The sequence below is a fragment of the Dermacentor silvarum genome, chromosome 2 (genome assembly GCF_013339745.2).
Source record: "Dermacentor silvarum isolate Dsil-2018 chromosome 2, BIME_Dsil_1.4, whole genome shotgun sequence".
NCBI lineage: Eukaryota > Metazoa > Arthropoda > Arachnida > Ixodida > Ixodidae > Dermacentor > Dermacentor silvarum.
The window spans coordinates 242,231,572-242,254,769 of NC_051155.1; the positions used below are offsets into that span (position 1 = coordinate 242,231,572).

Genomic DNA, 23,198 nt, shown 5'->3' on the forward strand with positions numbered 1-23,198 from the left:
GGTGGAGGCATCTCCTACATGCTGCAGGTGTATGCGCACAATATAAACACGCGCGCGCGCGCGGTCGCCCGGCTTGCCGCCGAGATGTAAATATGCCTCATAAACGGAGCGGCCGTATCTCGACTTTCACTGTCAATCGCGACCGCTGCTCGACGCTCGGCCTCTTGTAAGTGTTCGAGAAGTGCTGGCCAAAGTGCCCGCTTGGACAGTCGACTGCGATGGTTTCGCGTACGATGTGACCTCAGGAGCGAAAGTGTGTGAGCGACTTTCAGTTCTTGCGCATTATGAGAGAAGTAGAGGGACTCGGGCTCGATGCATATGCTTGCGCGCGCGTGGCTCTATAAATGATAAGACAGCGAGGACAGGACTTTCGAACGTGTCTGTGGTCCCATGTCGGTACTCGGGACCTGTAGCTCTATGTGTGCATAGCTTATTTCTCTCTTTAGTCTTAAATTAGCGCTCGGTTGTCGCATACGCAACGACTGCCGTAAACTTTGCTTCCACGATGAATAGTCGTCCACGAGTGGCAGCCTACTGCTCGCACGTGCGAAGTGAAGACGCGGTGATCCGGGGCCTACGGCAGAATGGCCCTGCGTCCGCTCCGCGGGCTGGCTCTCGAAGCGCGCGCCCTGCCGCCGCTGTCCCGCAATCCGCAGGTCCGGTAGCGCGGTCTTCGTGAGTGCGTGGCTGCAGCTGACCTTGGCGCGGCGCGCGTGGGACGGCGGCGGCAGTGAGCGGGTCGTGCGAGTCTCTTTTGCCTCCCAAATACGCGGCGGCCATCGTGTCCGCGTGCCGGCGCTTGGCGGGGAGCGCATTGTAAATCTCGGATTAATGCGCCGCGCTCTCTCTTTGCCGCAATAGCCGCATACCCGCACCATTACCTCTGCGAAAGCGCGTGTAATGTCGGTGGCCGCACCTCGCCGCCATCGGCCGGTTCTGTCCTCGTTTCCTTTGCCGGCCGCTTTTTCTTTACGTCGCGTTTGTATGTGTACCGGTGTGCCTTTGCTGTGTCGTTTTGGTGACTACATTTTGTTTTGCTCGCTCTTGACTTGAATTTGCATTAGAATACAAATTAGAATGCCGCGTTGCACCGCCAGCCAGCTTATTTTTGCCAAAATTTGTTCCTGGGCTATAGTTGGATATAATATACTGTTTTACATTAGGGGATGCTAAAGGCTTGCGTCCCACTTGCGTATACGCGAACGGCTCGACTGCCAGCAAGACCAACGCAGCATTTTGGTTATTGGGTACGCCAGCCGCCTGCCTCCCCTAATCTAAAGCTCTCAGTTAAAATAATTTTAACTCGTTTTCTGCGCGCCATGATCTCTCCATTGAAAAAAGCCCACCTTGGTGCTTCAGTCATTCCGTGCACATTGGTGGAATGTGATCCCACTCTAAACATAGGTCACTGTAGTTTAGCTCGTGGACTGATGCTGCCGACGCATCATGGTGCGCCGGGTGTCCTTTATTCTTCTGTTCTTGCTTTTTGCATTTGTTGATGTGCTCACAGAAGCAAACAGCTTAGGAGTACTTCATTAACATTATACGATGTGCCTTGCCGCGTGCTCGTCCGTCAAAGACGAAGTGATGAAGCTTCCTTTGCCAGCTAAGCCATTCAGATCGCCCCATGCTGAAGCAGTCTCCCAAATCACGCATACGACAGAAAAGAAGACGCGATAGCGCTCGTATGCGAATATATTTCCTACCTTGTGTTTCGTATAGTGTGCAACCTGTGCTATCTTGTAGCAGTGTTTTTTTTTTTCTTGGCCTTTCATTTGTTTAATGTGCGCATGCGTGAGTTTGTTGGTCTTGCCTATTGTGTGACTGTGGACCGCGCGTTGGTCCGTGTGTGCCTTGTGTCTTTGTTCGTGCTCTGAATACTGTCTGTTCTCTGTTCTCTGTCCACCCCACCTTCCCTGCCCCAACCCCCGCAACACACACGCACCCACCAATCAGAGTCCCACTCCTAAATCATCTCGGTCAAGCCGCAGCGGCGACTCCAATGGCCGTGTGAGCAGCATGGATGACATCGGCAAAGTAAGCAACTCGTCTGCTTCGTGTTTGCTTTTCTGTTCTCTGTGTCATGGCGCTGTGTCTTGTGCTCGCAGCAGCATCGATGTATTTCGCTGAAGGTCTGTGCTTGCTTTATGTTCGCACCAGTCTGCTGCTCTGCTGGCGACAAACTGAACATTCCGAGTTCTTCCTATTCTCGCGTCTGCAGAAAGAGACATCAAAGGAGGGAAACGTAAGCAGCTTATAAGAATTCGTTTTTACATGGACTCGACTCGAGTGGATCGAGTCGGAAGTCGAGCTGACCCAGCTGTTGCACCCAACTTTCGCAGGTGGGTTTACCGAACGTGCCTCGATCGGTTTCCAGCCCCACATTACCAACTCGACCAGCATTTGTCGGGTTCAAGTAAAATCGTAGCTATAAATGGATCCGGTCTGCTTCCCTTCTCTGGGATAAGGGGAAAAAAAACGTAAAAGAACGGAGAGGGAATACATACGAAGAACGTGAAGATCTCCAGATAGTCCATATTGGTGGTATACAAAACGCTTGCCTTCGCGCGCTGTGAAAAGGGGTAGATACGGTAAATGTGCATAGCTCTTTGTTTTCTTCATAAAACACTCATGAACACGGTGGTGGAGCCATGCCACTCACTATTAGAACTGTTCAGGCGCTGGAACGTGAGTGTTCGCGACTTCCGTTGAAGTTTCGGTACACACCTAGCAATAGTTGCTTGTTCTTATTTTCATGTTAGCCGGTTTCACCTTGTTACGTTTCTGCGTGACTTAAGGTGTGGAAACGAGCTCCGTACCCTTTCTGCAGCGGCCCGCTCTCATTTTGCCATTACGCTAACCTAAATATGCTCAGGGAAGGCTAAATTCAAGCCTCATCATGTTCCAGGGGACTATGCCCGTTAGATAACGAACAACACGTGCGCAAACGCACTGCTGAAGTACCTGCATCGCACATGGCAGTATGCGTTTATTTGATATCAATTTTTGTTCATTTTTGCTTCATATGCTTTGCTCAAAATTGTTGTATATATGTATATATGTGTCACATTCAGTCGCTTAACGGTAAGTTGTACGTGTCGTACTATTGAAGATTGGCCAAAAACCGATCCGCAGACGGAAAAGCGTTAAATTAATTTTGGGAAATAAACGAAAGGGAAGGGAGGGAGAATGGAATTCTGTGTAGGTTGCCAACGTGCACGGGTGACAGCTGAATTTAGGTCGGAGCTCTGTTCTTGCACATATAGATGTTGTTGTATGGCACTATCGTTCAACTTTTTCTGAGCTCAGGGTTTGAATTCTATTCTATCCTCTAAAACCTTCAGATTAAGTAGTCATGGTAAAGACAGAACGACGCACTCATCCCGTTATAGCTTATATGACACATCGCCGATCACGTGTGGCGCCCTGGATGTATTTAAGTATACTCCCTTCTTTGTACCAAACTATATGCACAGTAATGCAAAGTAGTGCCTAGAGTAGATAACCGGTGGACCATTAGAGTTACAGAATGGGTGACAGAGAAGGGAAGCGCAGTCGAGGACGGCAGAAAACTAGGTCGGGTGATGAAGTTAGGAAATTTACAGGCGCAAGTTGGAATCAGCTAGCGCAAGACAGGGATAATTGGAGATCGCAGGGAGAGGCCTTCGTCCTGCAGTGGACATAAACATAGGCGGATGATGATTATGATATGCAGTGACATGTATTTATGTGGGACAAGTGGTTCCAGCAAGAATCGAGAGATATCCCGGCTGCTGTTTAATCTATAGCGCAGCCGCAAACGCGCTTCTGTCGCACGGAAATTTCGAGCAAGAGACCAATGACCTTGTCTGGTGCCCCCTTTATCAATGACGGCCAAGATGCATCGAACCACTGTCTATGCGTCCGTGGTTCAAGTCAGACTGTGCTAGCTTTAACGAGCGCTGAATATGTATTTTCTCCCGGATATCGGTGTCGTTTGCGGTGAAACAATTCAAGATGCCGCGTCTCTTTGTTTTTCCCCCCGAGCCTCGTTATTTTTTTTCTGTTTGTTGTGTTTTGAGCTCAATCACGTTTCCCACGTTCCCGTACAGCAGTGTCGCGAGCTTCGACCGCTCGTGACCGTAGCGTTTATACCTGCTCGGCCTTGCGAAGGCGCTGTCGTCGTGGTGGCTGTCGAGGTGGCCGTGACGTGTCGCTGATGGATCGCCGCGAAGCAGCTTCCGCTCGCGAGGTCTCCACTTCCTGTTCTTTTTTTTTCTTTTCTTTTTTTCTGCCCGCTGGGAACGCACGGGTTCCTCCTCAGGCAGCTCGCTTCCTTCCGGCGAATACGACGGTAGCAGGACTTGCGTGAAGCTGGAACTGTGACTGCAACTTCAGTGCTCGCTTCTTGACCTCGCACCTCACGCAACTTGCTAAAAGAGATATTTAACTCTGTAATAGAGAGAGAGAGAGAGAGAGAGAGAGAGAGAGAGATGCCTTCACATATGTATGCCAATAGGAGGAACCCATACATCAAAGACAGCGAAGCTCTACAAGGGAGTTATCGCATCGTTGGGAAGTCGGAGGTGTCTGGTTTGCCACTGCCCCAAAGTGATCCAAGACTTTGCAAACGCTTCACTATATACTGCAAAATTTATTTGATATTCCCGAGCCGTTTTAAACACTATATCCGAACTTAAACTTCTTTACTCTCTTATATCCGAGTCATTTCCCGGTAAGCTGCGCTGGCTCTACCGAAGCAGGCGCCCGACTCTGCGTTCCGATTGCCGGGCAGGGATGTGTTGCAGGCGGTTTGTGGTGGTGCATCACACGACCGCTTTGCGTATCCGACGCAATCTGCGTTGCTGGCTGCTGTTTGATTGACATTTGACTCTGACCACGCCGGCGCGCGAAAACCGTTGTGGAACAGCTTGGCCTCACAATAATGTGCACCTTCTGCTCCACAGAGATAAAACCAAAGCGCTGAAATTAGTAAGAATAAGTACGACGCATGCGGGAGCCCAACCCTGGGTGTACGCGCGAGCAGTCCAGTCCTCTGAGGCAGCGTAGTTAATGTACTGCATATAATGTGCAGTTAATGTACTGTACTGTATATGCAGGTATAGATACTCCCCGCCCAGACTAATACTGTATAGTATGCGCATATACAAGCATTCTCTACTCCCGGTCAACTTTCTGGGGTTATGTAGCCAAAGCCAGGCAACCAAAGCGCACGTTTGATATTACTGCTGATATTTCCACTTAAGTTAAGTTAGTAGCGAAGGTGAAATCTGTTTTATTTACACAAATTTTTGTTAAGCGACGTAGAGTATATTGCTGAAAATGTAACGTTTTTTCTAAATAACTTAACAGATACTGTGTGCTTCCCTCCTTCGGAAATAACACTTTCAATTAATCGCTATATTTTAGGATAACTTATTGTAGCGTTGCTTATGTTGCAGTTTTATAGATTCTGCCCTGACCCGTCGTGGTTGCTCAGTGGCTATGGTGTTGGGCTGCTAAGCACGAGGTCGCGGGATCGAATGTCGGCCACGGCGGCCGCATTTCGATGGGGGCGAAATGCGAAAACACCCGTGTACTTAGATTTAGGTGCACGTTAAAGAACTCCACGTGGTCCAAATTTCCGGAGTCCCCCACTACGGCGTGCCTCATAATCAGATGGTGGTTTTGGCACGTAAAACCCCATAATTTAATTAATTTTAGATTCTGCCCTGCAGACATGTGCCGATGCACTTTTAATGCTGAGCCCGGTTTGCGTGCCGCTAAATGTGCTGTCGCCCATACAAGAGCTCACGGTCCTTACAATTGCGGGGCGCTTTATGACATCACCTTGGTGTACCTTATACATCAGAAAATTGGCCACACGAGTGAATAGTTGCGGAATCAAGTGGCTAGTCGCGAAGATGTCGAGATTGAGTTCGCCGTCACTAGAGTTGATCTTTAGAGCGCAGCTCTTAGGCGCCCGTTCCTGCGGCGAGCATCGGCGTCGTACCTCGTAACCGAGCGAAAGAGCACAGTGAAAGATGAGAGCGAACGCGGAGCGCGCAGTGGACGATGAAAGACGGCGAGAGCGAAGTTAGCGCGAGGAGAAAAGCGGAGGAGGAATGCAACGGAATCTAGAGGCGGAACGCGGGGGAGGAGGGTATGGAGAAAGCGTGAGAAGAAACGCGTAGTGCCGCGCAAGATGGACTATGGCGGTGATGGCTACGAGATGGCGCCAGAGTAGCGTGCGTCGTTAGGGTGCCTCTATGCGCTCGCTCCCCTCCGCTCCGTTCGCGGGGGCGCGTGCATCGAGACACTCTACGCGTCGTCTGTTCACCAAAGCGCTACATGAGGGGAGGTCTGTCTGCTCATGCAGAGAGACCATGCGCGCCCGCGTCAGCCACGCGCTGCCTCTCGCGATCTCTCGATTAGCGAGGCAGTCGCGCCACACTTCGCTCTGTTTGGAACGTGCCGCAAGGGACAGATTGTCCGCGCCAGCCAATATATCGCGAAATGAGAACACGTATAGAGCTGCGCTCAAATTTCGCATACGGGAGTATCGTAATCGTGGGTGAATTTTTTTTTGGCTTAACGACACTGAACTTCACTTCAACTGTTTCAAGAGTACAACGTGTCTTTCTTACCTGTTTACCTTTATATACAACCATTCCGTTATAATTTAGTTTGACAGGAGTAACGAGCGCGTTATGCCAAGACCGATATCCTAGCATATCCGAAGTCCACTGCATGTAGGAAGGAAAACAAGCGGCGATATCGCTGTTAGTTTTCCGTAGGGTTCTTCTTTCACCGAGGACTGTTTGGCTCGACTATAGCTGGTGTGGTGACCCGCGCTGCGCGTGGAAACAGTAATCGGCAGCATTGAATAGACTCGGGAGTCGCTATCTAAAACGATCACAGCGAAGAGAATGTGTGGAGGGGAGGCAAAGTGCGTTCTCCATGGGCTTGTCGTGGCGCACGTGTATCAGCATCTCCCTTCGAAGCCGTTGTTTATTGATGCACTTCAGAGAAGGCTTATTTTCGCATCGGCCTCTCATTGGCAACGAGGACGGCTGCCACTGTTACCGCCGAGAAGTGCGTGTATACGTTTGTGTTTTCTTTAGCGACGGGGGTCACACACGCGCGTCGTTTGCGCGTCGCCTATACGGTGTAACGAAATTTTGTTATTTGCCCAATGCTGGCCACTGCTCCGGAATGCGGTCACCCCGTGATCAGCATCCTGCTATGTAGCCCGTCGCACGTTAACCTGTCCGAATATCCCACGAATTGACGAAAACGGAGAGCTTTGAGGTTAGCGCAACTGCGCTGCTTTTGCGGACTGTTGCTGTTCTCACATAATGCCGAAGTAAATTGCTGACATCCTTAGTGGACTTTTGCTTCCCTTTCATCGCACGTTTGAGACACTTGGACCGGATTCTCCGTGCAGCGTAGGCAGTCGGAAACTTGCGCTGCTGCGATGCAGTATGAGCGAAATGCCCGGGACAGCGGCGTAATTGTTTGTTTGTGAAAATATGCACCAAAGACGAGACGAAGATGACTTGAATCACACCTATACTACGAAGCGTCTTTTTTTTCGTTTTTTTTTTTTTTGCTTTTTTGCCGCCGCACCACTCTGTAAACTAGCATCGCTCCACAAGGAATATTTTTTCACTTATCGAGCTTGTTTCTAGTGTCTAGCTACTGACCGAGGGCGACGACCAAGAGCGCACTCGGGAGTCTTGAGGTCGCTACTCGCCGAACCAGTTCTGGGCCGCAAGCCAGGCGCTGATCAGGAAAACAAGCCGATGATAGCCACGAGCTGAGAGCGCACTAACGAGGGAAGACGAGGAGTGCAGCATCTCCTGCTTACGGATACCGCTACAGCGGTCCTCTATATTTATACGCAAGCTCCATAAGTGAGAGGGAAAGACTGCACTACGAAAAAAAAAAAAAATGGTTTCCAACACGCGTTGCGAAATTGTGCGTTTCCAGAGGCTCCTGCGAGTAACCTCGGCATCCATCCCGGTACGCGTGTGTAATACGGGTGGCCTGGCCGCTTACCTCTGTCTTCCCATCCCTTTCTCTCTCGCAATCCCTCCCCCCTCCATTTTCTTTCCTTTAATAATTTTTGCGCTTGCTCCTTCTGCGTTTTCTTTCTCATTTTGCAGCTAGCATGCTTTTGTTTGTTTGTCGACATACATCGACCCATCCCCCCCTCCCCCCTCACAACCCCTCCCACTTTTTTTCTCTGCCCCCCCCCCCCCCCCCTAAAAAAAAAAAGCTTGAGGAAGAAAGGCTATGATAACTTTGTCTCCTCTTCTTGTGTTCGTGCGCGCCTGCGTATACAACGTTCAGGGCTCAAATTAGGCGGAGGCGTGCGAGGGCAGAGGCACCCTGTGTAAGAGCACGGCGTTGAAGGAGAAAAAAAGGGTAGATGGGAGAGAGCGCGAGCCGAGGGGTAGCGCACGTCAAACGGTATTTTATTGAGGCCCAAAGGCCTGACGGAAGGCAGAGCGTAGGTTGAGAGGACGCCTGCGAAAGAGTGACAGAGAAAGAAAGCGAGCAGGTGAAGAAAGCCAGGAGAAAAAAAAAAAAAAAAAAAAAAAAGAAACCACAGTCAGCAGCACTGTGTGTGTGGAGTGGGGGGGAGGGGGGGGGGGATAAGAAGATCGGGGTAACGACAGACAAGACTGCTAGGATGAGTACCTCCACGCTTCTAAAATAGCCGAACGTCGTCGACAGGGCCTTGATAGAGTTTCTACCCATGCGAAGAGGAGAATGAAAAGAAATAAAAAAAATAACGTAAATTAGGCGCTTTACTCTCCCTTGTCTATCTTAGTCTTGCTTCGGTACTCTGTTGCTCAATTTATACTCCGTGCCTTGCCGCACTTCTAGCGGTTATGTACGTAACAAGCACGCAGTTGTGGAAGAGGACGCGGCATACGTTGGATGTTTCATAAGCCTTGTATTAAATAGACTACGTAGATCCCTCCTTGTGTGTGAACGTTGAACCCTGCATCTGTGAGCACATTTGCTGGAGGTTGCGTTTCGGAATGTACTTAATTAACGCCAAGTGGACTGAAAACAAAGTGAAGGCGCACAGCTCTTCTGCAGGCCTGTTTCCCGACCTTCAGTTTTTAGTTAATATATCGCATAGCCGTTATGAGCTCCGTTTAGCATACCGGGATACATTTCACTCTTAATATTCCTTCGTTTGCGAGCGCCTACGTGCGCGAGAGTTGGTGCACATTTGGATGGGCTTGGGGATCGTCTGGTCGTTGCATTTGACGGTAGCTTCTGCCTTCTGGGCACCTTTGAGTGCACGCGTATTGGTCTCGTGCAGTTCCTCCTGTGCTCTTCCTCCCTACGTTTCGTCCATATTTCTCTGGTTAACCATGTTGCATAGGTTCACGTTACCAACTAACTTGTTTAATTGAGTTACGAAAGTGAGACATTCCTTAGTCTTTCTTAACCCGTTCTTCTTTTTTTCTCTTACGTAAGCGTATAAGGGGGCGAGACGAGGCAGCGTGTCAGCTGTTGCTGCCCTCTGCACCGCTCTGTTGTCACTGCAGCTTGTGGGACGCGCGCGTGCTGGGAAAGCCTAAGCGGGACGTAAGGCGTCGCGGGCGCATTGGGCCCGATCTTTTCTCTTTTTCTCCGCGAATCTCGCCGATTCCGCAGCCTTGGCCAATCCTCCTCAGTGAGTGAGTGGGTGTCATAGATCCACAAAGGGTGGAGGCGGGGGCATGCTCCGATATGCAAAAGCCCTAAATGTTCGTAGGTTAGCTCGCGTCCGCATTATTTCACCGCGGTAGCGTCGCTCCTCGCGCTTATAGGTGGGCGTCGATCAAGGGCACTCGGCGATGTTTCCGGCGTGCGTCTGCTGAAAGACGCAGAGAAATAGCGCCGTGTATGAGCACTAAAATTCGCTCATGCGCGACAGCTAGCACTGACTAAGGGATGCATCGCCCAGCAACAAATTTCACTGCGTAAGCATCAACCTGGTGAATTATTCTTTTTCCCGCGCCGTAGCCGTCGGTGTGCGGACGCGTCGCATTTCCAAGCGTGGGTGGCACACTTGCGATCGGTCGCGTTGTGCCCACGTTCGCGGTGAATCGCGGTCGCGCGCGTCGGTAGGGATCCAAAGGCGGCCAGTATGTGAAAACGAAGCGCCACTATCGCGTTCTCGCCACGCATGCCACTGTATCGGAGTCCTTTAACTCAAGGGCGTTGGATGCCTTGGATGCCTTGGCTTCCGATGGCATATTGTCATACAGGTGTATCGAAACTGGTGTCACCGGTGTCACGCATATGATGAACACGGAATACAAAGCAGGCTTTCCGAAGAGCAGTGTGCAAGATATCCTTTGCTGGCTAGTGGCGGGACGAGCCACAACAGATTGTGCCGAGCGTCTTCGCTTTCACCCCGTGTCCCGCACAACGTTCGACTTCACATTCGCCACTGGTGTATTCTAGGTCTATTTACATTGGCGATGGACAGAGGTCGGCCGGCGAGGACCGATGTTAGCACCCTCGCGCCTTCGCTCGCACTCACTGAGCGTCATCACGATCAAACAGGACAAAATGAAAGACGGGGCAGTACCAGAGGCGTTTCTCCTTTTCTCTCCCTTACCTCAAGTGTACTTCAAAAATATTTCAGTGATAGTCTGCGTCTGATAATGCGCACATACTTGCCTTTCGATATGTTTTCTTTTTCCTGATATTCTCAGCCTTTCGCCGTATATACATATATTAATGTACAAGCGTCCTCAAATGCACCGTGGCCATGTCAGCTCTGGAGGTGCGTCTCCACGGGAAGTAACATTTAATGTAAGCAAGCGTCTGCGTAACATAGCGTGGTACTCTGATGCGCCGCTGATTGGTTCATCAGCTTTGCGTCTGTAGTGGCAAAGCTGATACATGGATCAACTAGCGACTGGCGTTCTGCTCAACGCTGCAGCACACTGTTCTACTAGTCGCGACAGGAGCAGGTTCATCTGTTGGGTATTCTAACAGAGCTGCAAATTCGTCAGGGTGTCAGTAGCGTCGTACTCTATTCTGCAAGAAACTGAAATTAAAAAAATAAACAAATTAAAATAAAAAAAGGAATGGTCGTAATAATTGGACTGAGACGAGACGTATTGCCCACGAGGAGGAGGGGTTGTTGGTTGAAGCAACCTCAGGCAAGCATTGTGGTTAATCTTGCAAATCTTCCCGGCAATTGCACCGGGTATGGGTTGCGGCAACTGTCAGATAACCTCACCGCAGTGCAGATGTCTGCGCAAGCCTTATTTCTGAACAATTTCTTTAAGGGTTATCAGATGCAGCTTCAAATGGGTTGTCTGTGAACGGACGTGGCGAAAGAAGTTTTTGAACAGTTAGACCTATTTCCTGGACGTTACCACCACCTCTCCTCTTACTCTACTATACTGACTGGACTGCGCACGTGTCCGTGAAGTCGACGATATTGTACTCCCGGGAATGCGGTGAGATGCTGTGCCAGACGTTAAGTCACGTAGAAGTGAAAGTATCCCCGGAAATAGCCGTTGTATGAACGCAGCCCTTGTCACTCTGACCAAGAAATCGCTGCTTTCCAGTGGAGCCGTCCGAGGCGCACCTGCACGCCTGAATGAGTGCGTTTGAGCCCGCGTGTGCTCGACGGAGAGCAAGCAGCTGCCGACCGGCGTCATGTCGGCCGCTCCTATTAAAGAGAGCGTTCTTGGCGGCGCCCTCTTTCGCGATCCCCCCTTCGCGTTTTCGCCCCTACGCCGGGTCCTCGTTTACGGCTCGGCGCGCACCCCCCACGCGCACTGCGCTATCGAGCGCGATCGTGTTCGCGCGGGGGATGAGAAGTAGCGGACGCGATTGCGTCGCGATATCGGCGTGCTGAAGCGCGCGAGGTGTATGTATACGTGCCGCGACCTCGGTGCATTGCTGCTTCTTCTTATTCTTCCCTTCCGCCTCTGTTTTCCGTCAGGCACGCGCTCGCGCTCATGGTAATTCGTAGTGTGGTGGCCAGGTTTCTGTTAAGCTGGAGCTAAGTAAACTGCTAGCCTACGTGTGCATTTTTTTCTCGTTCCTCGGCATTTAGAAGCGGCGGTGGCATTGTAAAAAATGCTGAAAGCGCAGGTCCTTCGAGATGCCTCATATTCGCCACCTCACTGCGGGCACGACTAACATTACGTGCAGAGGAAGAGATTTCGGTCATCATTCGGGCTGCCCTGCCCCATGTGGCGTTCGAGAAGGCTACTGGTCTACCGACAGATACATATTACGGCAGGTAGAGCAAAGCCTTATACGCCGCGGGCTGCAGTGCTCTCTGGCGCTCTTAGTCGGTTCAGTGATGCTGCTGGCTAAGCGCATGCCTGTCCGTCCGCAAAGCACAGGGCGACTGTGTGCGTCTTCCGCGGGCAGAATTTAGGCGGTCATAACTTCGAGGCGAATCTTCGAGAACGGTATTCTGCCGCGAGTTACACCGAATTCAGGTAATCTTGCCGAGGACTACGAGGGTATCCACTGGGCATCATGTTTCTGTTTCGACTGCACGCAAATCCTTCACAACGCCAACTATTCCTTACAAATTCTTCGTCCTTTTCGGTGTATGCGGTGTTGGTCGGATTCGTCGCCAGCTAGCCTCAATACGGAGCGCGTTTTCGTGAGGCACGTGCAGGGCCGTATATCAAAAGCGCGATGATTGCAAGCATGTGGCGCGCATACGTGAGCGTCGCGCACGCGCACCGGCCCGCCGGCGCTTTGACGTCACGAACGAAATTGCGAGGGGGGGTGGCGCTGCACTCTGTTAGCATCTCTCCACGTCCCTCCCTCTCTTTCGAGAGTCTGCTGTACGCGCGTCACGCGTCGCATGCCGTTATTCCGGCGCGTTTACTGCCTGATGGAAAAGAACTCCCCCTCGGAACCCCCCCTTCGTGGCCAGGCCAGACACGGAGGCCGATTCCTGAGCGCTGCTCATTCGGGGCTCTCGTCTTGCGGTTCGCAGCGAGCTCCCATCTACGTGGCTGCGCGACGCCGCCGTCCGCGGTGGCGGCGTTATCCAAAATTAACCCGCTATAAATCACGCCGAGTTGGCGAGACACATCCCCACGCCGAACGTCAGTGTACTTAAAGGACCCGAGGAGGTGTGATTCGCGGATTTATTTTTAAAGCTCCTCGCGTGACAGATCTCGACGAGCGCGAATGTCTCTTCGGAAGAGCCCCCCCCCCCCCTCCTCCTCCTCCTGTTTTGCCACCTCGCTGCTCCTTCCCTCCCTCTCTCTCCGAGCGGCTCGCTCCTTCTTAGCTGCCGCCGCGTGTATTCGTCGCTCTCGAGTGAAACTGGCCGAAACACCCCCCTAGGCGGTTTTGTTTCTCTTTTGTCTCCGCAGATGTCTTCTCGCGCCGGTGTGACTCCATCGTTCCCTTCTTCTCAGCCATTTTTCTGGTTCCCTTCCTCTCTTCGACACTGCCGGGCACGCATGCCACTGGGCCTGAGATGCCCCCGCTCGTTTATTATTATTTTTTCCCCTTAGCTTGTAGGGCTGCTTTGATGAACCCTTGTGTGTCTTTCGTCGTTGCGTGGCTGCTGCGCATCTCGCGCACGCAACCCCCCCTTCTCGTGTCGCCTCTCAGCGGCTGCCGCGGTCGTTTTGGAGGGGAAAGGGGGGCCTGTAGCTTTGATCCGGGGACCAAGTACCCACCAGCGGCGCGTGCTATCTTTGTCGACCTGAACTCTCGGATGTTGCGTCGCGCGTTGCTTCGCCGGTCGAATGTTCGTGCTTGCCCCGTTCTCGTGCCGTGTCACTCTCTGCAATCCCGCATAGCGAAGTAGTATTGACGTTTGCTGGCTTCGCTGTGCGTCGAGTTTTCTCTCGAGCCTTCCTTGGTCGTCAATTTCTGAGGCATGCTGCAAAAAGTAGTGCCGGTTTGAAATCCGGGTCTTGTGTTATGCCTGTAGTAACCGACGATAAGTGAACAGTTGCACGTACCACGCGCGAATTTGTCGATACTTGCAACAGACGCCTGGAAAAGCTTGTGACGCCGGAGGTAACAGTACACGGCGTGCGGCTCAAGTATACAGTCTGACGTGTCCAGTGTGCCTGCAATATGCATGCAGCAGTGTGTCTCAAATTTTCAGTAGACATTTCGATATTGATACTTATACGTGACCCAGCGCTGAGGTCACATATTGCTTGTAATATATAGTATGTTGTGCATAAAGTAAGCATATGAAAACAACTGTGCTTCCAAACATTTGTGTGCGTTTAAACATTTGAGTGATGACCTCAACGTAAAGTAAACTTTCCATCATCGACGGACCTCTCTTTCCTGCTGCAAAGCGGATGCCCCATGACCAGCTCCACCTGTCCCGTGTCTGTCTCCTGCATTTACTCGCACACAGATCGTCTCCTACCTGTGCTTATTTTCATTAATCCACTTCGTTATAGCGAGTAGCTCGTTAACGAATCGGTTCGCCCAGGTCTAGCATGCTCCTCGAAATGGGAATGGTGAAAAGTGACGAGCATAGTTCACGTTACAGACAAACAGCATGCAGGAAATACTACCACAACATGCAAAGCAATTAAAGTATCTCGTCAAGAACACTGTCACCCAGAAAGGTTCGTTACGCGGCATGCACTAGGCGGCGCTATAGTTACTGGACCAAGTACGTGTCGTAGCTTAAGGTATTTGTGACGTATGTTCAGTGCAGAGGTTCCGACATTTCTTTCTACTGTGACGAGGCTGCAAGAGCAGATGAAGTGGGTGATGCCATATTCCGTACGTTGCACGCATGCCGCCTTGGCGACCTTATCTGCTTAATTTTGAATACGTGTACTTAGTATTGGAGACATTTAGCCGAGTGGAACATGGACATGTCTGCAGGCTATCGTGCACCCGCTGGTGGTTGTTCGTGCTACAGTTTACTTCCAAATCCCAGTTTCTTTACTTGGCTTCTCCTAGAACGTGGTACACATATCCTGGAGTGCGTCGCCTGCCACCATTGTTTCGTTAGTAATTTCGGTTCGAGTATGTCAGTTGCTGCAGATGGGCTGGACAATCTTTTTTTGGTCGAAATCTGCTGTGTGAAAGGTAGATTAAGTCTAAAAAAATGTTCAGATGAAACAGCAAGGTGCAATTTTTACAATATTTGGGTGTGTTCGCTCAGAAAGCTGTTTCTATCTTAAATTACATGTGCACATATATCTGGCAATTACCATTCCTGATGTTGTACCAAGATAGGGGGCTCATCCCTCTAGTGGTGTCAAAACAGCGTTGTCAATAATTGCCAAAATTTCAGCGTATCTCAAGCCAAGTTTTTTATTTCAGTTTAGACATACAAACAAACTGGGGACGGCGAGAAACTGGGGTTGGCGTGTTTGGGCGTTTTTCGTGCTTAAACAGATTGTCAAAGTTTGCCATAATGGGCGATTTCTTTAGAAGTGAAAATATCAATAAGCACTGAAGTAGTACCGATCAGACGTGGTGAAAATCCATGACGTTACGAAGAGCACGTGCGCGAACTACAGTGTAACGCGCCACCCGTCTTTGGCTGTCGCGGAGCTTTCTTTCTTTCTGTCCTTTTTTTTTCTTTTTTTTCTCATCGTTGTTGTGGGGTTTTAGGCCTCCAATAATAGTTAGACTGACCTTACTGGCATTTCAGGTTTTTAAGTTTACAATCAAGCAGTCGATGTGTCCTTTTGAAATGAGCCAACACAGCCGCCTTTGCTTTCTTGCCTGTGCCGCGCAGTTGCCATATTGCTTATGTGTCCTTTCACCTAATTCCTCCCATTATCATCCCTCATTGTGACCCTCTTTCTTCCCCTCTTCCCCTTCCCTTGCGTAGAGCAGGCCAGATGCTCCATATCCCGGTCGACCTCTCTACATTTTCAAATCAATAAACTACTTCTCTTGCTTATCGATGCACTCTTCGATCTTTTAATGCGTGCTTTGCTTGCGACACCACGACCGAATGCATAATCGCCAATTATCGCTTTAGAGGTGAATATGACAATTCAACTTTGCCTTCGACATTGCTCCGTGACTACAAATGTCGTAATCGCTGATACTAGTATTTGTGGTCATTTCCGTTGAAATTGTGTCACCATGCTGTGTCATGCTACGGGCTATGAGTTCTTGCTGTTCGCGTGTGGAAAAAGTAATGGATCCACATATGTTTCTTTGCAGCTGTACGAGCTAAGCGATGACCCCAAAAGGAAAGAGTTCCTGGACGACCTCTTCAGCTTTATGCAGAAACGAGGTAATTTTCGTCGTGGCCGTCGTGTGAAACACCACCTGATCTGTTATCTGTTTTCAATGGACCTTCCCGTACGTGTCAAGCTCGTGAATACACTGCACGGAATCGTTACCCTACTTTAACAGTCGATCCACTCTATTGAGTTTTCCGAGTGTTTAGATACGTTGTAACGTAGTTCCAGGTTACCACCCTGTTGGACGGTGCGTATTCTAACTGACCCGGTTGCTGCCCATTTTTGACCGTCAAAGAAGAACCTTAACCGTTTTGGAGAAGCCTTATAGAGTTAGGTTGTAATGACGCGCGTTGAACTCGGCGTGGTCGGCAGTTTGATCAATAAGTTAGTATTGGTGAGCGCGGCACTTTGTCGCAGACGTCACTGGAGTTCCTCTAGATGGTTGGATGCCAGGTAACAGAGAAGTACAGTCACCTGGCCCCGTGGACACCCCGGATACTTGAAACCGGCCCCTTTTCAGCCACGAATCGACATCTTTCCGCACTTTCGCTGTCTGTGAGGCAGCGCAGAGCTAACTGGGACTCTTCCAGGCGTCGCGCTTTCCATCCATGACGCCGTTGAAAGCGTGTGCAATCGACAACAGCGCCAACGGCAGGGTCTGCATTAGGATTAGTCGCTTGGCGACCGGCCAGCAAAGCGCGGCCCGCCGACTCTCTCCCTTTCAATAGCTTCTGCCAGGGCGTTCTCCAATAAAGACCTCAAGTGAAAGGGGCGCGCTGCCAGTGGCGACAAAATAAATTTGTGCGTGTCCCTTCCGAAAGGGACCCCTCGGAGGAAAGGTGCAGCCAAGCCGCGAAAGCAGCGGCCAAAGCCGGCCCGACCCGCTTGTACTCGCGTAGGTTTGGAAGGAACGCGTTCCCGTATACGGGCCGAGCAGTATTGATTCCAGCGAAGGAGTATTGCAAATATATACGCCAGTCGGGGCACACCCATCGCTTTCTTGTATTCCTCGTGTTTATCGCGCGGAAGAGATTACTTTAATCTTCTTCTGACAGCCGCTGTGGTCGCGCGTGCTTCGGAGCTCTTGGCCAGCGGCCAGGAGGTGGCGACTTGGAAGGCGAAGAAATTACGCGCGGGATTCGCGCGCGGAGATGTGAAAATGCGCCGTGTCTCCGAGGCGGCACGCACACTCGCCGCCGAGAAATAGAATGGGCGTTGGCTGCTAATGGACAATTGTCTCGCTCGCGTTATATACGCCGGAGTGAGCTGACGATAAGCGACCGCTTCCAATCGGTTCCCTCTTCGGGACGCAGTTTGCGATCTGCGATGCGACTGCGTGGTCGCTGGAGCTTCTCGAGTAGCGTGGTAATTACCACGGTCGGTGCGCGTTGATTCTGCGACATGACAATCCATGAAAGCTCGCGCCCTCTGCTGTTTTAGTGCAAGACAATGTCATGTGAATTCGCCTCAATGGTATACTGAACAAGCAGGCATATTTCTTCTCACTCACGGCATCGAGGGAAGTTTAGATGATGAAGAGTGGTGCGAAAGAATTTCAAATTATAAGGGGACGGTGTGTCACGCCCATTCGATTGCTTTGTTTTCCATTACGTGGTCCGCCTTTTACCTGGCATGTCCCCCGACATGTGCGTCGCGCAAGAATCTTGGCGCAGCTGCGCTTTAATGGTACATATGTCACTGCTTTATGGAGGACGCTTGGCCTTGTCAAATGGGTAGGCTAATATTGTTCTTTGTCTCTTCACCGCATTTATTATGCTTCCCGTTTACAATATGCTTTACGTAATGGTTAAAAGAATACCGTCTATGGGCAAGTTAAGGTAAGAAGGGCCTAATTCTGTCTGAATCTTGTACTTTATAACGAGTTACCGAAACGTCTAAGTTGTGTGCGCAGTCAGCGAGTATTGTGAACTGCGCCTATTTCTCGCCAAGTTCGTAACCATCGATTATGTTAGACCATATATGTTGACTATAGTTCAGCCAGCCATTTAGGGCTCGTTTTCCCCACTAATCTTCCAGCACTTGTTTATCGAGTCCTCGTTTCTTTGGTTTTCTGCGCTGCCGTTTTTATGCAGTGTTAAGATTGGCCACAGTACAAGCACAGTCCTTGCCTAAAGTTTCGAAGTCGCTTCGCGCTTGTCCAGACTTGTCCTGGCGCTGCCTTCTTTGCTGAACTTATTCGTCTAGAGAGAGAGAGAGAGAAATAGAAGAAAGGAAAGGCAGGGAGGTTAACCAGACGCACGTCCGGTTTGCTACCTTGCACTGGGGGAAGGGGGTATAGGGATGACAAAAAGAGAGAGAGGAGATAGAGCACAGTTTCGCGCACATTTGAAGGTTCGCACCGAGTCTGCACACGGTCGCCAAGACCGGTCGAAAATTCTAAGAAATGTAGAGTAACAGTGCTTCTCACTAGCTACGCTTACATGAACACGACAGCTGGGCGGAAATTCGGTCGTTTGGATCATGTAAACGGCAGCTACTATCTTGAGTTTCGGAGGCTCGCCAGAAGAGCCCCGCGACAGTGCTCGACGACTGATTACGTCACTGGCAGAGTGCCTTCGAAACCTTTGACAAAAAGCTTTGCGGGTGCACTTGTGCAACGATTAAACCTGAAGCCTAAAACCGTTGCCTTGAGCGCGAATTTCCTCCTGAATGTGCATAACTGATGCTTAATACGTATGGTACTCGCTGGTTTGAAGTTTCGGTGCTCGTTGTCCTCTCTTCGTTCGGATGAACTTGTTCACTTGCTATCTTGCTGTACCTCGTTTTGTCGCACTGCTTGCGCTGTAATTTAGGCTTTATTATATTTTTAAGTCGCAGTTTCAGTATCACAGGGTGGACTCACAGGGAGCACTATGAGACTAACTCCTCTTGCTCAGAGGCAGTTGCTGGAAATTTTTCCTAGCAAGTAGACTGAGTGCGAAATGCGCACCGCATTAAGTTCACTGTATGTATTTTTCGACTGTCGGCTTCGTCTGACCCCGCCCAAGCGGAAGGCTTAACGAGAATCGTGCCAACTATGCCGAAGCTCCGTTGGCCGCTTGTGCGAATAGTTTCTTCAATGGTGCACACCTGAATATGTCTGTAGATGTGCAGTGACTCACGGGGCTTTGTGTGCGCGGTTGCGCGGAGCCTCGTTTGCTTATGCCAGATAACGCATACGGAATCCGGCCCGACCAAAGAAACTCGCTAATCCGAATCTCCGTTGAAGTGGAACCTCCACCGCCGCCCCGGCGGCGACTGCCGAGCGCTCCCGCATTTACGTTCCACCGTCGGCAAACAATTAACCTATAACCGACAGGCGTGAAGCGCATTTTAATCAGCCAAAGCGTGCGCGTGTAAGGAAGGAGTCACGCGCCCTCTTTTCCTCGCGTCTTTATTACGCCGCCCTAAGTGTTCCCTCCAGCGCAACCCCCCTTATACTTGTGCTCCCGTGTGAGAGCACGGACCGCGGCAACCGCCACCTAGCGCCGTCGCCACCAGCTTCGCGTCTCAGTACGGAACAATGAGCGCGCAACGCGGAAGCGAGCAGACTCTCCGTTCCCTTTTGTGCGCCCGTGACGCCGAAGAAGTCCCAATTCGTTTCGTCGCTAGGCGCTTCGATGATATGCAATCGGGGTTTCGCTGTCTCGACTCCTCCCCCAACGGCCGTCGCCACCTCCGTCCACCTGTGGAAATACCGCGAATTAAGATGCGCGCAGATTGGCGAGGTCCCCGCGACGGCCGGCGACGACGCACTTAGCATCGAAAACGAGACGGCGGCGCTTGGCTGAGAAGGCAATTTGCGAGACGCCGTCTGTCCGGCCCGTCGGGGCTAATCCCTGTCGGCGACAGAAGCGGGAGCCACGTTAGGCTTAACTCGGCCGCTACCCGTCATAGTTTTAGCGCTTCCGACGTTTGTTTTGAAGCTTCGGCTTATGGTGGCAATTTTTCAATCTTTCACGCGCCACTAAGCGAATCATGAAGCAGCTGAGCAGGGCTTGTCTTTCGCTTTAGAGGCGTTTATATCGTCGCATATGACAGCCAGAACAGTAGCACTGCGCCTGTACAGCGCGTTTTTAATTGTACACCGTGTTGAAAATAATTCGTTTGTCGCCCTTGCGGAAACCCTTGCAGCTGTTTTGCGAGGCACCGGAGCGTTAATCTTTTCGCCATTGTGACGCGTCAAGTATTTGAAAAGGAAAAAAAAAAAAAATGCCGGCGCAGTCGGACGCGGAATTGACTGTGGAGTCGCTACCATCGACGATAAGTGCGGAGTGGATGGAGAGAAGGAACTCTTCGTGGTGATCTCGAGTGCTGATAGCAAAGCGGGAATGATTGCAGGCGAGCTATACTCTTTTTATACGTATAATAGGGGAGCCGCAGATACGGACACGAGATATACAGTCTGCTTCTGTGTGCGCTTTCCTTTCCTATCGGTCGCCGGGGGCTCTGACGAACCCGGACAAAACAAAGGTTCTCGCTCCGCAGTGTCGCGTGAAGAAAAGACAGAGAGGAAAAAAAAAAGAAAAGAAACGCTCAGTTCATGGACTCTCGCGCCATTGTGCTCGCGTGGACATACATGCTGCCTCGCCATAGTTTGCCCCCTCCTCGCACCTGTGACGATCTTGGCTTCTGGATTCTTTCTTCTCGGCTTCAGCGCTTCCTCGATAATATTTAGCCGCGGACCGGCTTTGTTGCGCGCAGCGAGTGGGGCGAAGCGCAATTGTTGCCCAAATATGCGTTGCCGATCGTTAAAGATGCTTGCGGTTATTTTTAATCCACGCCGCGTTTTTCACCGCTAGCCGTCCGCATACCGCTGCTGGAAGGCGAGCCGGCTTAGAAAGAGCAAGCTTATTGGCAGGAAAATCTGACTTTCTTGAGGGCATGGTTGTCTGAACAACCTAGCTGGCTCTCGCGGCGCGTATGATGGCGGCTCATTAAACAGCCCTAGTTAAGGGTGCGTAAGGGACTGACTCTCCGCTAGTGTGTACCGGGACACACGGGCAGGGACGGTGCTCACGCCGATCGCCATGGCTTTGCGTTCGTGTTTTACGGATAGACGGAATTCTTAGATTCGTTTCTTGTACCCTACCGGTCTAATGTGCCCTGTGTGCAATTGTCGTGCAATACTGAACAAATCAGAGTGCGTGTGGCGGAATTATCAACTGACCCAGCGGTCAGCGTGAACTGACATTGCAACAATGAACACGCTGACAGCAGGTATTAGTGGATATTGGACTAAAAACGTGAAGTCGCTCGAGGAGTAAGAAAATATATATATATATATATATATATATATATACATTAGTTACGCTATCCATCACCATGGGGGAAACAACGTTTGACTTCGAATGCAGCCAACCGTGGACGAACTTTGTGTGCATGTCGTTGGCTTGGTGGCATTTGGAAGCCTGCATAAACAAATGCGTGGTATGCAGCACCCAGCTATACTGCAGAAGGCTCGACATCCGCGAGGATTTAATTTTCAGCGCTTTATCAAATATACAGGCTGCGACGTCGGCCCCGCGAACAATTTGCACTACTTTCACGGGGTGAGTGGTTCCGCTTAATAGACGATGTTTGTCTCGTGCCGCTGCTCAGGCTTTTTAGTTTATATTTAGTTGATTATTTGTTATGTTTATTTATTTCTTTATTTTTATTCTTGGGAGGGGGGAAGGGGGAGTAGTAGTACTAATGCAGACATTACCCTTGGAGAACATGGTAATTCTTTGTGTATCCTCGCCTCGATGATTCTGTATGTTCGCATCAACTAATTAAGGTGACCTGAACCGCGGTGCTTGCTTAGATGCGGCATTGTCATAAATGAGAGTATACGCAGAAGAAAAGGTGCAGCGCCCGCCTTTGTGGCTCTGTCAATGATGGTGACCACACTGTAAAATAATTTATACTTAAAAGTGGGTAAGAGCGTTAAATTGGTCTAACTCTTTTCGGGTGTGAGTTGTAGGCCGGTTTAGTTGTAGGCTTAAATTTACACCATTAAACGTGCATAAAGGTATACCGTTTTCACGTTAATTGGTGTAAATTTAAGGTGTGAGTTATAGACTGATTTACACCCTTATGCGCTTTTAAGGGTCTAAATTATTTTACAGTAGATGTAGGTTTTTTCCCAGTGTTTTAGAGATGGCCAGGAAACTGTCAATGAGAGAGAGAGAGAGAGAATTGAAGTGAACCAGACGCACTTCCGCTTTGGTAATCTGCACGAGGGGAATGAGTGGAAAGAGAGAAAGAAGGGAGAAAGAAAGAGCACTAGCTGCGCACACACTTGAAGGTGCACAGAGTTTGTAAACAGTTGAAGAGACCGTTTAAATGCAAATGTAATGTATAAAGTTCCTAGTTGAAACAAGCCGGATGTATTAATCTGCTCCTTGGATGAAATGTTGCGCTCGTTATGTTCGTCCTCTGGTCACCCATGGTCATAGTAGTCACCCGGACCTGCCGCTTCTCGAGATATCGTGCACGCAATTTATTTCGAAACTTAGGGTAGGGCCGGAAACTCGCTGTATTCAGCTAGCAAATGAAAAGCCATTTGATGTATATAAGCACAGAAGACGTATTCGGCGCGTGTCTCGTGCACCTGGCGGTTTCACGGAGGCGAGAGCGAAGCGTCTGCGTGCATGCAACAAAATTTGTGTACTTATGAGAGGAGGCGAGCGATGAGATGGGAAAATGACCGTGTATGCGCACGTGTGCTCGTGACGTCGATCGCCAAAGAAACTTCCCTGGAGGACCTCCCGCGCTTTTCTTTTACGAGGCGCGCTGACATGCGAACGGTTCCCAATATTTTCCTTTCTCGAACGATTGACTGCCGAGGACGAGCGTCGAAAATGCTTAAAGTCGTTTTTCACGAGAAGCGTCGACACAACCCATATTTTATGTTGGCGCGGTTCAAGCGTTCCGTGCTATTCTGGAATATCCAACCGGCGGTATGTTAACTGGATGTATATAGGGCGCGCGTTAAAGTGGCGGTGATTGCATTAAGCGCACGGGCGGAAACCT

At 50.4% G+C, this 23,198-nt stretch overlaps 1 protein-coding gene across 14 annotated transcripts in view; it reads left to right on the forward strand.

The window, feature by feature from the left end:
• The window catches only part of LOC119442992 (AT-rich interactive domain-containing protein 3C), a 239,803-nt gene that overhangs the window by 149,920 nt on the left and 66,685 nt on the right, over nt 1-23,198 (forward strand). For 8 of the 14 annotated variants that reach the window (XM_049662499.1, XM_049662500.1, XM_049662507.1 and 5 more), the window contains 2 exons: nt 1,957-2,037; nt 16,159-16,231. In XM_049662499.1, the coding sequence (XP_049518456.1) occupies nt 1,957-2,037; nt 16,159-16,231 (154 nt within the window). The remainder of the gene's footprint in view (nt 1-1,956; nt 2,038-16,158; nt 16,232-23,198) is intronic. The other 6 variants (XM_049662503.1, XM_049662508.1, XM_049662509.1 and 3 more) reach the window with 1 other exon arrangement.